Source organism: Populus nigra, chromosome 3 (genome assembly GCF_951802175.1).
Source record: "Populus nigra chromosome 3, ddPopNigr1.1, whole genome shotgun sequence".
Classification (NCBI taxonomy): Eukaryota; Viridiplantae; Streptophyta; class Magnoliopsida; order Malpighiales; family Salicaceae; genus Populus; species Populus nigra.
The window spans coordinates 24,883,799-24,901,970 of record NC_084854.1 but is presented as its reverse complement, the minus strand read 5'-3'; the positions used below and the strand labels follow the sequence as shown (position 1 = coordinate 24,901,970).

At 37.3% G+C, this 18,172-nt stretch overlaps 3 protein-coding genes and 1 pseudogene across 3 annotated transcripts; 3 read left to right on the top strand and 1 right to left on the bottom strand.

Annotated features, from left to right (window-relative positions):
* The first annotated feature begins 1,133 nt into the window (after window positions 1-1,133).
* On the top strand, window positions 1,134-3,263 carry LOC133688493 (psbP domain-containing protein 6, chloroplastic). The gene is made up of 3 exons (XM_062107990.1): window positions 1,134-1,545; window positions 2,324-2,640; window positions 2,949-3,263. Exons 1-3 carry the CDS (start codon window positions 1,257-1,259, stop codon window positions 3,117-3,119), a joined length of 777 nt encoding a protein of 258 aa, XP_061963974.1. The 5' UTR covers window positions 1,134-1,256; the 3' UTR covers window positions 3,120-3,263.
* Window positions 3,264-6,116: 2,853 nt separating this feature from the next.
* LOC133689481 (transcription elongation factor TFIIS-like) lies at window positions 6,117-7,755 on the top strand. The gene has a single exon (XM_062109338.1). The coding sequence runs from the start codon at window positions 6,457-6,459 to the stop codon at window positions 7,753-7,755; it is 1,299 nt and encodes a 432-aa protein (XP_061965322.1). The 5' UTR covers window positions 6,117-6,456.
* A 2,061-nt stretch (window positions 7,756-9,816) lies between these two features.
* Window positions 9,817-12,101, top strand: LOC133689480 (phosphate transporter PHO1 homolog 8-like; annotated as a pseudogene).
* A 2,351-nt stretch (window positions 12,102-14,452) lies between these two features.
* Window positions 14,453-17,798, bottom strand: LOC133689564 (bZIP transcription factor 17). Its single transcript, XM_062109463.1, has 2 exons — window positions 15,894-17,798; window positions 14,453-15,144 (listed from the first exon to the last, which is right to left on the bottom strand). The coding sequence occupies exons 1-2, from the start codon at window positions 17,740-17,742 to the stop codon at window positions 14,696-14,698; spliced, it is 2,298 nt and encodes a 765-aa protein (XP_061965447.1). The 5' UTR covers window positions 17,743-17,798; the 3' UTR covers window positions 14,453-14,695.
* Window positions 17,799-18,172: the final 374 nt, after the last annotated feature.

Here is an 18,172-nt window from a genome sequence, read left to right as displayed (position 1 = left end):
ACTATGGAGAATAAATTAATTTATATATCCACTACACTAAGTAGGAATACTTTTTATTATTATTATTATTATTATGAGTGTCTGAACCAACTTGTACATATCTCAACTAATTTCACAGGTTCTAAAATTAATAATTATATAAACCTCCAGTAACCATTATATTAGTAATTACAGGATTCAAATTTGAGATTACAAATATTACTTAATAGATGATTTGTTTATTAGATTATTATTATTTCTTTTATGGTTATTGATTATGTTATTGTTATCTCAATTCCAAAATATAAGAAATTAAAATTATATTTTTAAAAGAAATATTCAAGACTGAAATTAATTACTTTATAAGTATAGATAGAAATTGAGTGCGGCTATATCTAACTTTTATAATACACACACACTTAGGCTGACCAAACATATATATATAAAAAATATTGTACATTTTATATTCATATAGGTAGGAACCTTTATCATATCTATATTTGAATTAAAATTCAGGATGCTTTAGGTAAATCTTGTGATATTCTAAATAAAAAATTAAAATACGGTTATTAAATTGAGCTAACATGATGTATAGATAAAAAAAATTTAGTAAACAGGCCCATTATTTATTAAAATTGAAAAAAATATTAAATATCGCGAATCAGTTCACCTGTAATAATATTTTTTAAAAAATATTATTGTTTAAATAAATATAATTAATTCAGTTTAACCATGAATAGATAAAGATTAACCAATGTTTTAAAATTCAGCCAGGTTTAATGGGTTGACTCAGGACTCGGTGGATCCGGGACTGGAATCGGGTCGGATTTATAAAAAAAAAGGGATAGTTTATAACCCGACAGATTGATCCAGTGACCTGATTGACCCGGTCAAAAACTAGGTTGCAATCCGTTAACTATTTTTTTATTTTTTACTAAAATGATATCATTTTAATTTATAAAAAAATAAAGTTGATTTGGATAATCTAATAACCTAGTTAAAATCCATGATCCAGATTTTGAACCGGATCAGCCACGGGCAGGTTTTAAAACAGTGAGATTAATAACTCAAGACACTTTTCTAGATCGGTTCTTAAATCGGATTTCACAACTATATAACACCGTCAAGAAAGTATGTGGTGTGTACAAGTCATCGCAACAAATGACAGAGTCCAGGTGTCTCTTGTCATCCATGAACGGATAAGAGTAAGCGCGGGATGGCCCCAACCCCATCCTTCAAAATCTGTCTCTCTCATTTCTCTTGAAGAATCCTTCAAAATGGCAACTGCTTCACTAACTCCAATTTTCTCATCTCTACTCAAAACATCAAGAACAACAACATTAACAACAACAACAACAACGTCGTTGGACCAACATAGAAACCAGGTTGTTTTGAGGAGACAAATCTTGAAGGGACTGGTGCTGTCTCCATTAATCTTGATTAAAGCACCTCCAAGTTCAGAAGCTAGAGAGATTGAGGTTGGTTCTTACTTGCCACCTTCTCCAACGGACCCTTCTTTTGTTCTCTTCAAAGCCAGCCCAAAAGACACCCCTGCTCTTCGTGCAGGTACGGAGATTCTCATTTTCCAATTTATATTTGCATGCCTGTGTCCACTTACTCCACCATCTGCCTTTTAGTCCTAGCTATTGAATTATATTTGATGACAATTAGCTCAGTTCATGAAGTCGCTTGGCGTATTTCTTTTACGCATGCTGCCTGAATCAATTTTTTCTAACATTTGAGATAGCTAGGTTTATTGGGGTTTCTTTTTGTTTTGTCTTTTTTTTTTTTCATTTTTAAAGATTCAAGGAATTGAAGAAGGCCCAAATGTGACTAGGGTAAGCCCTAATAGAAGCATAGACCTTATTTTGTTCCTTAGATGAAGCTTTGAAATATGTATATTTGGGTGATCTATAATTTCTATGAGGATGCTGAGGTTTCTAATTTCGAAGAGGATGCTGAGGTTTCTAATGCTGGTGTTCCATGCTTGTGCGTTTTTTTTGTTTCCATTACTTCTTCTTTGTTGGGAGGAGGGGATGCGTGGAGCAATGTGGGTGCTCATGGACATAGTTATCAAACCCGATCCAATTGTCAGCAAAATCTTAGAATTGATTTGGCCGAATCTCACCCGGTTAGGCTAAATCAACAAGATCAGCTGAGTTCGTTATCGGTCATGTGAGTAACCAGTGGGGGGGTGGTATTTGTAATTTGTCAGAGGTTTTCTGCATGAGGCCTGTTTGTTATTAAAAAAAATGCGAGGATGAGAAGAATTACAGTGTAAGGAGGAAGAATTTTTTTTTTATTTGTCACAATTTAATGATATTTGAAATTTAGTTTCTTGCAGGAAATGTTCAGCCTTACCAGTTCATCCTCCCACCGAGTTGGAAGCAAACACGCGTAGCAAACATACTATCCGGTAATTACTGCCAACCTAAGTGTGCAGAGCCCTGGGTTGAGGTAAAGTTTGAAGATGAAAAGCAAGGAAAAGTCCAGGTGGTGGCTTCACCTTTGATTCGCCTGACTAACAAGCCTAATGCAACAATCGAAGAGATTGGAAACCCGGAGAAGTTGATTGCCTCTCTTGGCCCTTTTGTTACAGGAAACTCTTATGATCCTGATGAGCTCCTGGAAACAAAGATTGAAAAGTTTGGTGATCAGACGGTATCATCCTGTTAACTCATCCTGCAAATTGTTGCAATTCCGTTTGCATTTTCCCCATATGTGCTACTGGCTCCAGTCTTCCTTTCCCTTTGCTTGACTAAAGAAACCTAAGCTATTATTAGTCAACAAAAATGGCAGTGTCATAGTAAAGCTTCTTCGATATTTTCTAATCTGCTGCTCTTTTTTTACGCTGAACTGTTCATGCTTTTCTTTGTAACATCATATCTTTCTTTGAAGGGGAAAAGGGAAAAACCAATATATTTTTATTTTATTTTCTAGTCACCTCAACCTCGTCATTGTCTTTGCAGTATTACAAGTATATGCTTGAGACACCATTTGCTTTGACGGGGACGCACAATCTTGCAAAGGCAACAGCTAAAGGAAGCACTGTTGTGTTGTTTGTAGCAAGTGCAAATGATAAACAATGGCAAGCATCTGAGAAAACTCTAAAAGCCATTCTTGATTCCTTCCAAATTTAGTTACTTTCCTGATGAAAATAAGAGATTATTTTTTGTTCATTTTGACATTGGTTCCTATGTTACATATGTAAACAGTCCAATAAACCCTTCAAAGGCCTTTTTTTATATGAGTTCTATATAATGTAATGTTTGATATTCAACAAATTGCTTGACCCACATTTGTAAACATGTTAATCCTCCAGTTTAAACAGGAAGTCTATTTCTTCGATCTGTGGAGGTTGACACAAGCCAATGTACATCAGCTGATGCTTGTCCCTCTTGCCTTTCTTGTGTATCTGATACTTCCAGCAGTCTAACCTGAATCCATTTCCACAATGTTCCAAATGGTGCATACAGTAGCTCTCCCATTGAAATCAAGATGCAGAGCACGTAGAGGAATGGCTTGATGATATCCGGGAAAAATATAGAGGCTAAGGATGCCGATGACAGCAAACCAAACAACACGATGCTGCACCTAACTGCAGTCACATAACGTTGGGACCAAAAAAGTCTAACACAGGTCATCTCTCCTACCCAATAGGTCAAGCAATATGCTAGCAGACAACTAAGGCTAGTCCACATGGTTACAGGATTTGTATCGAATGGAGTGCAATCCTTGCCTTGATACATTAATTCAAGAAAAATGAGAAGGGCAGGCATAATAAAGGCAAAAATGTAATGGAATGAATTAGCAGTAGTAAACTGATTTTGCTGGAAGTAGTTTCTTGCGTTGAAAAATGCAATGTTGAATGAAACTTCTCTGTGTGGAAGGAAGCTATGCAATTGCAATGAGTGGGATGAGGAGTGGCTTGTTCTTGCAATGTTGGCCATAGGATATACTGAGCTTGCTAAACGTGTGTTTCTTTGTTCTGCAGGTTTGGTAACTAGATTGGGTTCTACCGAAGTGTTTACTTGGGTGAATGTGTTGTCTCACAATCAGCTCTTTACTTCTGTTTTATAGGTCGAATCGGTTTCCAATTCATTAGACTAAGAGGCAATTTGATGATATTCGAGTCTTGATTCTTGAGACCACCAAAGACATGGGTGGTCACTAAACATAAATGGCACTGGATTAGGTAAGTTTCACAGCAGTTTCCTATCTTTGTAGAAACTAAAACTCTACGTTGATCATAGAGGAAGTGGCATCTTTCAGACTCTAGGATTACCCAGATAAATATGTCTAGAACAGTGAATCCTTTGGATTGAGTGTTTTAGTAAAATGATTATGGTTGTTTTTTAAAGTGTTTTTTACTTAAAAATACATCAAAATGATATTTTTTTTACTTTTTAAAAATTATTTTTGATATCAGCATAAAACACTAAAAAAAATATTAATTTAAAATAAAAAAAATTAAATTTTTCAAAATAAAAATAAACAGAATAGCAGTTAAAAACCTCAGCATTGACTTCTTGGAGGGAGCTTTGCCTACAAGGAAAAAAGTAGTCAATGGACCAACCGAGTACTCAGGTTTCAATTATGGTGGTCCGGTGACTACCATGGATTAGTGTTTCTCATAATACTAAAAAAAACATTGACAAATGACTAGCTCTGGGCCCAAATTTTTCTTTTTCTTGGATGGTGTTTTTGTCCCTGGAGCACCCAAGATAGGTAGTCTTGTGAGTTGTGACAACCTCAGTTTTCAACTACGAAGAAAAGTAGAAACCTAAGAGACTTTAGCAAAAAAAATAAAAAATTGCCCTTGCAAAGGCATCGAGGGAGGTTCAGGTCCATGGAAATCATTGGTGACTTCTAAGCAATAAACCTGATCTTGAACCATTGGATTTAATGATTGTGAGCACCAAGGTCTTGGATGGTCTATAAAAGACCACAGATCCAACTATAAAATAGAAGTCAAGGGATGTTTTGGAACATTACAAATCCACCCAATTTAATACTTGCTGTCTTGACACAATATCAGAGCATATTTCTAAACCTAGCTAAATCTATCTTCCCCACTCCTAGCCTTTGCAAATGTTTTTCCCACAGAGACAAGTTTCATTGAACATTGCATTCATGACTGCGAAAAACTATGTCCAACAAGATCAGCTGAACACCCCAAATTCAACCCATGCCATTTTCACCTTCATCATGCCTGTCCTCCTCTGCTTTCTTGAGCTTATGTATCAAGGAAAGGACTGTTCACCATTTGATACACACCCCATTACTATGTGGATTGGCCTTACTTGTGTCATTGCTTACTGTGTGGTCTATGGAGTTGAAATATCCTGTGCCAAATATTTTAAGTCTCCAGTCTACGCCTCTGCAGTTCGTAGTGGCGCGATGTTGTTTGGTTCACTATCAGTAGCTTCTTTAGCCTCTATACTCTTTCCAGACTGTATGCAGCCAATCCTATATCTGCTGTGCACCTTATTTTCAATATGGGAGTTACTATACAGCACCATTTGGAATACCATGGAGATGGAATCTGCACAACATACGAGTGTCAGGCATACATCAGCTGATGCGCGCTGGCTAGTATGGAACTCCTCGGATCAAAGATATAGACTTCCACTTTGACACCATTTGTACTAGGGCACACAAATACATTTGAAGAAGATTTTTGAAAATATTAGGACAAGGAAACATTAGAGATGAATATCCAAATGAAACTCATCGATTGAAATGTGAGACTACTAATGTACATATGATCCAACAAAACCATGAGACTAAGAATACAGTCATTAATCCAGGCCTTTCATCCCTTTGTAATTCAATGATCTGTAGAATACCAAAATCCCTAAATCCATGACAATTGCTAGAGCAGGAAGCCTTCAGTAGTGTCCATGCATGCCAGGATCAGTCTGTGAAGGGAGGGTAAAAGAAACAATTAAGTAGCACTTGGTTTACTTGATTTTTTCTGCTGTCTATTTTAGTCAAGAGTTTCAATACAAGTACTGTTCAAAAATAGAAACTATGTTAGAATTCCTCCTTGCATAGGATTCAAATGTCAGAAAATTCTACAGTAGTTTCCTCAAATCATCGGATTTGTGTGCCTATTTCCTCTAAGAAATCGGATTCAGTGTTGTTCAAAAATAGAAACCATCTTAGAATTCCTCATTACATAGGATTCTAGTATTGAGCAAGTATTGTTCAGAAATAGAAACTATCTTAGAATTCCTCATTACATAGGATTCAAATTTCAGAAAATTCCGCAATAGTTTCCTCAAATCATCGGATTTGTGTACCTATTTCCTATAAGCTATCGGATTCAGTATGAAATTAGGATGACCCTCATACCTATAAAAGAAAACAGGACCCTACATCCCCACCGAAACCTAAACATCCAATTTAGTTTTCTTTCTTTCCTCTTTGGAGTTTTTCTGATTAAGCCCTAGTTGATAAGATCACTGATCATCAATGGAGCAACAGTTTCTGTCGTTGTTTGAGTCAGCAAAGACATCTGCAGATGCTGCAGTCACTTCTTCTTCGATGATTCCTGAAGTTCATCGATGCCTAGCCGCTCTGGGCCAACTCAAGAGGTTCCCTGTAATATCATCTAGGGTTCTTCTCTTCACTCCTGTCGCGAAACAGGTTGAATGTCTCACAAGACACCCTGTAAAGATTATCAAGACTGCTGCTTCTTGCTTGCTCTATACTTGGAGAAGAAAACTGTACGCAAGACACCCTACCATTGATGGAAAAACTCAGCTGACGAAGTCTGGCGGTGTGTCAAGAAACGGGACTCTCATTGTCAAGATGCGCGGAAGAATACTAGGAAGGGTTGAAGTTGGCATGCCTATCAAGACTGTAAAGAATGAAGAGAAGAAAATAAAAGAGATGGAAACGGGTCTGAGCTGTTTCAAGAAACCGCCACTAGTACCTGCCAAGCAAACCAGAAAACCTGAGGAGAAGGTGGAAAATACAATAAGCTGTATCAAGAAACCACTACTTGCACCTGCCAAGAAAATCATAAAGCCAGCAGGGAAAGTGGAAAGTATCAAGAGCGGTTTCAAGAAACCAGCACAAGCATCTGCCAAGGGCGTCACAGTGCAAGAGAAGGAAAAAAGTTTCAGTGGTTTCAAGAAACCACCACAAGCATCTGCCAAGGGCGTCACAGTGCAAGAGAAGGAAAAAAGTTTCAGTGGATTCAAGAAACCACTACAAGCATCTGCCAAAGGCGTCACAGTGCAAGAGAAAGAAAAAAGTTTCAGTGGTTTCAAGAAACTACCACAAGCATCTACTACGTGCGTCACAGCGCAAGAGAAAGTAAAAGGTTTTGGTAGTTTCAATAAGCCATCAAAAGAACCTGTCAAGTGCGATGATGCTTTACGAGGCAAGGTCCGATCCATTCTTGTGGAATCACTGACCAGAGTTGCCAAGGAAACTGAAGCAGGCTTGAGGAGAGCAGTAAGCTCGCGTGACCCAATATGTGTTGCTGCAGATGTTGAATCGGTAATGTTTCAGAAGATGGGGGCATTCAATGGCGCTAAGACAGTGAAGTACAGGTCTGTTCTGTTCAACTTGAAGGATCCAAAGAATCCAGATTTGAGAAGGAAAGTTCTTCTGGGACAGATTAAGCCAGAGAAACTTGTGACTATGACATCAGAAGAGATGGCAAGCAATCATAGGCAATTCGAGAATGCACAAATCCGGATGAAATCGGAGAAGAAGAAAGCAGGACAAGAGTACAAATCTGTTGATCCTGTGGAATCTTGAGGCCTTTATAGCTTGTGATCTATATGTATGCAAGGTGCAATTAGTTTAACAACTGATGATGCTACTGTACAGTAAATTCAATTCAATTTAACAGTTTTTCATTATTTCATGTGTTACTCAAATCTATGAAGTGTAAATTTTGTTTGTTTAGCATGTTATTAATAAAACAAATTCATTAATTTTTAGTCAATCCTGTGAAACAAAAACATTCTCTAAGCCAAGCTATTCTAGTTCCCCTACCCTACTACATGCAAATGCTCTTCTCCCAGAGACAGGTTTCATCAAACATTGCCTTCATGGCAGCAAGAAACTATGTCCAACAAGATCAAGTCACTGCCCTAAATTTAATCCTTGCCATTTTCACCTTTATCATGCCTGTCCTCCTCAACTTTCTTTAGTTGATGTATCAAGGCAAGGACTATTCTCCATTTGATAGACTTCCTATTACCATGTGGATTGTCCTTACTTGATTACTGGCTTATTGCTTGATCTATGGAATCAAAGTGGCCTGTGTCGGATATTTTCAGTCTCCAGTCTATACCTCTATCGTCCGTAGGAACGCAGAGTTGTTTTGTTCATTATCAGTAGCATCTTTAGCTTCTATAATTTTTTCCAGAATGTATGCAGCCATTGTTATATGTCCTATGCACCTTACTTCCAGTGAAGGAGATAATGTACACCCCAGTTGACACTGCCAAGAAGATGAATTCAGGATAGACTAGTGAGACCATCAGGTGATCAAAATAGGAATGTTAAGCAAACATGAGGATGCACATCGGCAGGTATCGAACTTCTCTAATCAAAGATAAAGACTTCCCAGATGAGGCTATGACATCATTTCTAACTTATAGTAAATCCATGCCTTATGAACAGAAATTTTAACATTTCAGGATCAAGCAATTATGAAGAATATCATCATCTAGTCACAATCAAACTCGTTAATTACAACTACCAATGTACACGCACATGATCGTAACAGAACAGTGAGAATAAGAAAGCAGCCACTTAGGCCTTTCATCCCTTTATAGTTCAGTGATCTGCATAACACCAGAATCAAAGAAAGTTACCAGGGCATGTAGCCCTGGCTAATCTAGATGTATGCTTAACATTTTCATCTCTTTGTTTCATCATCTTGTTTTGATAGTATAGTTTATTTAGATGAAAACAAAACTTCAAGAGGCTTAGGACTAGTAATTATTGCTTTGTAGGAAGCACTCTTATTATCTCAATCTTTTAAAATATTATGTCAGTCCAGTGACCAACACAGAATGAGACCAGGTCCATTATTAGACTACTCAGGCAAAATCCTTGCTTGCCCACAATCAAATGACAATCCACCCTTCAGGCAAAAAATTTAGATGGGATTTGCAGAAATATTTGCTATATGTGAGCATATTTGATTATACTTGTTCGTTGCCCTATGAGCAATATTTTTCTTCTGTCTTAGAATCTGTGACTTCCAAAAATTTAAGACAAGTTCCCAATGCTTGACTTAATGAAGGGACGAAACAAGATGTGATTCTGATTCTGATTCTTATTCTGTTGTTTTGCATTTTCCTTTTGTATTTGTCTGAGACCACAACACTGATAATCTTAAATATGGAACTCATTTGTGTTTGGTTACTGTTGTAGGATAGAAAAAACAGATTCAGGATGGACAAAAACGTGTTTAATTATAAGAATAGAGGCAGAAATATAAAAATAAATGTTTCCGGGCAATTTTAAAGTAATTTTATGTCCTTTCAAAACATAAAAAACAAAGAAGCATGTTATCTTCGTCTCTATTATGTCGAAACAGTAATCAAATATTGTGCACTTTTAAGACATCACCTAGGAATTGAGAGCTAAACTGGTCTCCACTAGCAACTTTTCGTATAAATAAATTGGTGCTTTCTCTGCATGTTAGCTGTACTGAGGTTTTGGAAATATGATTATAGCTATTTTTTAAAATGTATTTTGCTCGAAAAAATATTAAAATAATTTTTATTATTATTTTTAAAAATTTATTTTTAACATTAGTACTTCAAAACAATTCAAAAACACTAAAAAAAATAAATTTTGATGAAAAACATATTAAAATTCACCAAGCATTTCTCCAATTCAAACCGAAGCAAGGCGAGGGACACCTTATGACCACAATCAAAAAAAGAATGACATAGAATAACATTTTCCATGGGTAAGACACTAACTGATGAAAATGAACAGAAACATGTTTTAAGCAATCATGTTTTTTACTGAATCTGTTTTGTGTGAAAACTTAAAGGTTATTTGTTGGCTGCACATTGGATCTCATTCTAGCTCTTACATTAATCATACATGCTCGAAATATTCTGGATAAGAAAGGAAAAGACCAGTACATGGAAAACATGTTTCCTCTTTACAGGTTTGTAACATGTTTCCTCTTTACAGGTCTATTTGAAGCATTCATGCTTCCTAATTTTACATGACCTTTGCTGATGAAGGGTATCAAGAATTAACAGAACACAACAGGAGATTTTCCTTTAGTACAGTCTTAGCTGTCTCTGTCGTTCATTCAAAACTTATTTAGCAAGTCATTTCCATGCTTGTTTGCAGCCTGTTTGCGTTTGTTGTTCTGCATATGCTTATGTATGCTGCCAATATATACTTCTGGAGGCGGTACCGCATCAATTATTCCTTCATATCTGGCTTCAAACAAGGAACAGAACTGGGTTATAGAGAAGTTTTGCTGTTAGGCTTTGGTCTAGTAGTCTTGTCACTTGCCAGCGTGCTGGCAAACCTTGACATGGAAATCGATCCAAAGACAAATGATTGCCAAGCATTGACTGAACTTGTACCTCTAAGTTTGGTTGTGGTTAGACTATTGAAGCTATTCAAAATACTTCCCCTACCAAATTTCAAAATATATCTGCTCTAAACAATTCTTTTTTTCCCTGGTCTTTTCAGCTTGTAGTTATCATCATATTCCTCTGCCCAGTCAACATTTTATACCGATCAAGTCGCTTCTTCCTTATACCATGTTGGTTTCACTGCATCTTCGCTCCTATGTACAAGGTGAAAAATGTAGTCAGGCTTATACTAGAATAAAATATATAAATGGGATCAACCTATTGACCTATGATATCTGTTTTTCGATTACAGGTCAGTTTTCAAGATTCCTTCTTAACAGATCAGTTAACCAGGTTTGTATATAAACCAGGGCTATATATGCCTTCAGTCATCACACAAATACTGTTGCTTTGTTATTGAGCATCCATCATTATTTAATTGTAGGTGCAAGCCCTTAGAAGCTTGGAGTTCTACATATGCTATTATGGCTGGGGAGACAATAAACTGAGACAAAATACCTGCAAAACCAATGATGTATACAACACTTCCTATTTCATTGTTGCTGCCATTCCTTATTGGTCTCGTCTTCTTCAGGTGTGTAACTTGAATCTTCTGCGATACTAAGAGTTGTTCAAAATTTCCAACTGCTTTAAAGACTCGTTACTTCTTAAGTTAGGCCTTGACACTTGACACATACAATTACAAATTTTTCAGTGTCTTCGACGCCTCTAAGAAGCGAAGAACAAGATGCAAAGATATAATGAGCTTAAATATTCTGCAAACTTGTTGCCATATGCACAAGGACTGCATACAGTCTTAACAAAGGACTTGGCTGGAAAATATTAGCCTCGGTTTCTTCAGTAATTGCAGCTCTATATGGTACATATTGGGACCTAGTCATGGACTGGGGACTTTTGCAACCTCAGTCTAAGAACTGGTTTCTGAGGGACAAACTCCTTATCCCTTACAGAAGTGTATATTTTGGAGCAATGGTGAGTAAGAAAAACACATGACAAATCAGAATTATCTTACTAGCACTTGTAGCACAAAACTGAAACTGTGGGACTCGTATGAAATGAAAAAAAATGTAAACCAGGTTTCAAATTATATTCATCAGCTCCAGAACAAGTCCTGACCAACTCTCATGATGTCGGTAATGCAGGTCTTGAATGTATTGCTGAGATTTGCCTGGTTGCAAAGTATCTTGAATTTCCTACTGCCTTTCCTACACAGGCAATCCTTAGTTGCAATTGTAGCTAGCCTCCGAGATTATTGGCCGTGGAATATGGAATTTTTTCAGGTTTGACTGATTTCAGAATTCTCAATTTCATAATAGATTGAGTTTTGTGGATGATCTAGACAATTGCATTGCTGATAGTTGATTCTATTCACATTATGTTTGATAGGCCAGGTTGGAGAATGAACACTAACACAACGTTGGCAAGTATCGTGCATTCAAGGCTGTACCTCTACCATTTGAATACAGCATGAGACAAGAAAAGCATGAGCTGGTTGTTGCATCAGAACAAAACGCATAGACAGTTTAACATCTTATATTTGCAAAAATACAAGAGATTGTCCAAGAACAAATCACTGAGAAAGAAAATGCCGTGTGTGTGTAATACATGACAATTCAACATCTTTATTTGCATAATGTAAGCCAGGGACACTGGGGCTAGCTACCGAAGTATTTATGGAAGAGTTTCTGATTCAAAACTCCTGCTTCAGTTCACTAGTTCAGGACTAGAGCTCAGATGTTAGAATAACAAGACAAGAATAGTAACTTATTTGATGTTCTCTAAACCAAATGCAAGACAAGAAAAACGTAAGACATTAACCACAAGAACAGTAAATATGGCTCCTGGGATTTGCCAGAACTCAACAATATTGGGCCCTGGAAAAAGGAAGAGCAAATAAGTAAATGCATTGCCAGAGAACATAGAAACCAATTTGTTCGTGTTTTTCAAAAATAGTTAAGACTTTTATATTGGTTTCCTTAAAAAACAATCGGATTTTAGGATTCCATAAAAGAATCATCATTCTATAAGGATTTATAGTGTCTTAAACTTCCACGTTGGTTTCCTCTAATCAATCGGATTCAGGATCATACTAGGATTGACCATAGCTAGTTGATAAGATCTTAACCCTTTTTTTCTTGCTCTTTAGATTAAGTCATTAAGCCCATGCTAGTTGATAAGATCGGTTAGGAATGGAGAAACAGTTCCTATTGCTGCTTGAGTCTGCTAAGAAATCTGCAAATGCTGTGGCCACTTCCACTTCAATGTCTCCTGAAGTTTGTCAATGCCTAGATATCTGCTTTGGACCAGCTTAAGAGGTTCCCCGCAGTATCATCTAGGGTTCTTGTCTCCACTCTTGTTGCAAAAAAAGGTTCATGATCTCACAAAACACCACGTAGAGCTGAAAAGGACTATTGCTTCTTGCTTGCTCGATACTTTGGGTAGGAAACTGTACGCAAGACACCCTGCCATTGATGGTACAATTCAGACAAAAAAATCAGGTAATGGGTGATGGAGGTTGTTCTGATCAAGTGAGATACGGATGTGCCAGAACTAGGATGCGTAGATAATTTTACATGGTGTTGGAGAATAATATAAATCATATCTTGAAACCTTACTTAATAGCTTAAGCTAGTGAGTTGAGATGGTTTTTTAACATGGTATCAAAGCCTTAATGACCAAGCGATCACGAGTTCGAATCTCACCATCCCTATTTATTTGATAAAAATTAAGCACAAGGTAAAATGAATCTGTGCAAGTTTCAAGCCCAAAAGGCTTTCACTTGAGGGGGTGTGTTAGAGAATAATATAAATCATATCTTGAAACCTTACCTAATAGCTTAAGCTAATGGGTTGAGATGGTTTTTTGACACATGAATATTTATGTACGGATGAAGAAGGTTAAGCTCAAGAAAACGCTTGGATTGTATAAAATGATTGTCCTCACAAAAAAACTTAAAACTTTGATGGTACAATTCGGACAATAAATTAAATCAAGTGACGGATGATATAGATGGTTTTAATAAATAAGATACGGATGTGCCACAATTAGATTGTGTGGATAATTTCATAGGGATATTTATGAATTAATGAGATAATGTTAAGTTTAAAAGGAAGTCTATATGATAACCTAATAAAAAAAATATGTAACTTTTAATCTAACTGTTAAATGACACTTCAATTTAATCAAAGATTTTATAATCGTTTTATATAAGGTTGACTTGTTATAATCATTTGAAATTTGAAATACCTATAAATTAGATCTAAAAGATATTATTTAGGCTAGTTTTGTTATTTTTTTCTTTTTAGTTTTGGATTTTCTAGTTTGTTTAGGTAAAGTTTTAGATTTATTAAAAAAAATTAAATTTATTAGAGAGACAAAACATTTGAAGAAAAAATATTCAATAACAAAATTGTTTTTTTAATGATATCCTATTCAATCAATATTCAAACAAAATTGTTTGTTTCACCGTAAATGTAAAAGCTAGGAGAAAACCAGCATAAAAGTTGGAACAACAGACAAGTATAGTTGCTTAATTGATGTTGTTTTAAGAGCAAGACAAGAAATATAAGAGACATTAAACTGAAGAGGCTGTAAAAGTGGTTCCTGGGATTTGCTAGAACTCAACAATCTTACATGTTTTACATAAGAATTCCTCATTGTATCAAACAGTAAATTGGTTCCATAAAAATAAAAGAATCTTCATTCTATGATGATTTATAGTTTTGAAGGATCAAACCAGGACTGACCCTTCGAAATTTATAAGAAAAAAAAAACAGGACTTAATTTTGGAGAATCCAAAAACAAAATGATAATGATAATTTGGGGCAGACATAAGAAGAGATGGCAAGCATATCAAAGAAACACAAGGATGAGCAAATCAGGATGAATAAGAGTGATTCACAAACCAATTGAAGGTGTTACAAGATTGTGGATCGGATTCTCAACCATTTATAAGAACAGTACAGTCATGATAAGTATATGTTAGTGATAATAAATAAGTTTAAGAGTACACAAGGAGGTTAAAGTGGATACAAATAATGGTATTCTCCTGTTTACAAAACTGGGAGCTGAAGTTGGGTAAAGTTTAAAATAATCCCAACTGCTTTCCATCCTCAAGTTGTCACCAGGTGTAGGAGAGGACCAGCGCTCGGAAGCACGCATGAATAAGTTACATATTTTATGCTGTCTAAGAGCACCACGACAAAAATCCGAGAAAGTGACTTCGGGGTGATCACGCCATCAACCTCCCTGTCGCTGGACTCTCTGGGATCAACGAGGACAGAGACAACCATTGGAGAAACCGATTTATTGCCATGAAAGTTCTCTTTCTGGGTGTTCCTTCCAACATGTTCTCCAGTAATATTGAGATCAGATCCCGGAAGAGGAATTGGCAGGCCACGGAGGATCCTTCTATTGTTCCCCTTCTTGAGGTGAGTAGAATTATTCTGTTGGCGCTCTGCTGTCATATTGGCAACTGAGGAAGCAGGAACTATGGCTCCTGGTGCAGGTGAGACATCAAACTGGAAAACTTCAGTGCACATACCATGACTCAACAATGACCCTGAAAAGAAGAAAATAAAGCAACCGCTGTTAACAAGTACCAGAGAAGCCAAAAAAACGAGTAAAAAACTGCCAGTTACTCAGGTCCCTGATGCGTAAATAAATAAACATTCAAGGACATGGAAAAACAAATCTAGGAGAATGAATTGTTTGTACACAGAATTAAGCACACAGCATATATATATACATACCATCCAGAAAATTGTTAAAAAGGAAATAAACAATCCAAAATCTACAAGTTGTAACTAAAAGGCAGAGCATAGGTGCAGTAATTAAAAACTTAAATCCCACAATCCAGATTTCAGTTAATCAGACAATGGAATGGCAAATGCATTTCCTTTAGAGCTCACAAGTTTCCAGTATTTCCATACACCCATTCTGTCTCAAATTCCTCGTCTTCTATTCAACTCAGCATCTGCCAGTACTCCAGCTGATCCTCTGTTAGTGTCCATTTTTTTATGTTTGAATTCTTTTTGATGAGCGAGACTCTATTGGTCTTTACAAACTTAAAGACAAATAAAACCATAAATGATGTTGAAAATCCATAAACCACCTAAACTAGGTTTGATTCATTGCTAAGAACATGATAAACTATACTGAAAGAACAATGAAAAGAAACATCAACCAGGATGCCATGGATGAATATAAATTTTAAATTTCAATGGACAGTTTATATATGAAAGCATAAAATATAGCAACTTATATGCATGCATGAAATGTATAAAATGCATGACAAGGCATAATAATTACCTGCAAGGCCTTCACGGAACCACTGCTGCAGTTTACCTTTAGCAGCGGATGACTTCAAATTGTCCTTTGAGGTGTCAGCAGATCCAGAATCAAGCGCCTTCTGTCGCTCGGTATGAGTTCTATACACATGAGAATGTCTCCCTCTATTATTACCAACACCAGGAATAGCCAGTGCCGTCTCCTTTGTGATATTCACTTCAGGACTCTCGTGAGCGGCCATAGGTCTCTCGCTTGCCAGAACAGAATGAATTATCAAGTTTCCATCTATCTTCACAAGCTTATCATTTCTTGGTACGTACAAGGACGCAACGAGGTGTTCACTGGCATTACCAAACTGACCAAATTCATCGGATCCAGGTAAACGCTCAGAAGCTCCTTTATTTGCAGAATCATGCTCCAGACAGCCATTATGACCTCTCTCACAATGTCTTCTATAATTAGAATATCCAACACCGACCTTCTCATGCGACCCATTTGTGTGCCCATCAACAATCAAAACCCTTCCTTTATGCTGATCATAAAACTTCTCACTAACAAAACCAAGCCCACCCATCCCACCCTCTCTGACTCCTCCAAACTTAACATCCACGATCGGAACCAAACAACGGAACAACAAAATAAAAAACAAGAAACCAAACAAACTAACACTGGCAACCTTCTTAGTTTTCCCCTCCCCTTTCTTACTCTCAACCTTCTTAGGCTTTGCCACTGGCACAGTCTGTTGTGGCTTCAACCTAGGAATAGGAACCAATGGCACTTGAGACCCTTGTGGCTTAACAACATAAGGTGCACACGGCACCCAGGGATAAGGCGCCATGGGCGCATACATTGGTGGCGGACATGCACCGTTTCCACTCAATTGTTGTCGTAAAGTGGCATTTTCAGCCATAAAATAGGAAACTTTACCATTCAATTGAGCTATCGTGGAATGCATCATTCTCACCTTATCTTCTAATTCCTCAACATAATGCTTCTTTCTTTGCCTAGACAACTGTGCACTTTCACGATTCCTCATTAACCTCGCCTTCCTCCTGTCCTCTTCTCCACTCAAACTCGTACTCCCACTAACATTAACACTCACATTCTCACTCTCCGCTTTCCGGGACTTCAAGTTCCGCATAGTCTCTCCATTTTCTTCATCACCCATTTCTTTTTTCCTCTTAGCTACCGCAATTTTAGCACTTTTCCGCTTCTTCGCACTTTCAGTTTCAGTTTTCACAAATTTTTTATCAACAACAAAATTACAGGGATTAACATTCGTACCTGATTCCGGCGAACCAGCATTCAACACACCCGACCCGGAATTCTGAGACCCATGAGACGACACCGGACTCAAGACCGAGCTCCGATAATCAGAACCACCCGAATCACAACTCTCAGCCTCGGACGGCGACGGATTAAGATACTTATCAACCTCCAACCCGCCATGATCGCCACAAGTCCCGGGTCCACCCGAGTCGGTCGACTCCAAATTGACCGTATTAGAAGCAAAATCCCCAAAACAACCTTCAAAGGGACCCGGTTGAAGATCTAGGTTATTATCGGGTTGACCCGGATCAGGGTTGACTGTGTTGTTGTTGGGGATTAAGAACTGTTCGTTCTCGTGAGGTAAGTAGAGGTCAGGGAGATCATCAAAGGTGATGTCAAAATCGGAAATATCGTCGAAATTAGAGGACAGATCTAGAACGTCAAAGTTGTCAGGATTTTGATCGAAAAAAAGAGGATCGAGGGGAGGGGTTGGGAGTTGGGAATTGAATTCCTCCGCCATGTTCTCCGTCGACGTATTCGGATTCTGCGGCAGAGATGGTGGCGGCGGCGGTGGGTGGTGGTCGAGGAAGGGATCGGCCATTTTTTAGGGGTCGGGAACCAGGGGTTTGGGTTTGGGGTTTTATAGCTTTTTTGTGTGGAATTTAATTTAATTTTGTTTCCACGATGGGATGAGGAGAGTGGGATACACGCTCTCTTATATTTTGGGAAATTATTAACTAGTGGCTATTTTGGATGACCAATTTTAGAGGTATACCAGCATTTCATTTTTCTCAATTGAGTATATGAAAGTTAGTCTTTTCCATTTTAATACATCACTCTTTTGAAACTTACAATCGAGGACTTCCATGTGACTTTTGGCAATTGTTTTGTTTTCTACTAACATTTCCTTTGCCCTTAATCAAGAAAATAATAAATTGTTGGCACACCAACTTGAAACATTTGGGAAGTGCTATCGATAGACGTTGTTTGATTTGATCCGTGAACTAACCCTGAAAAAATATAGATCATTG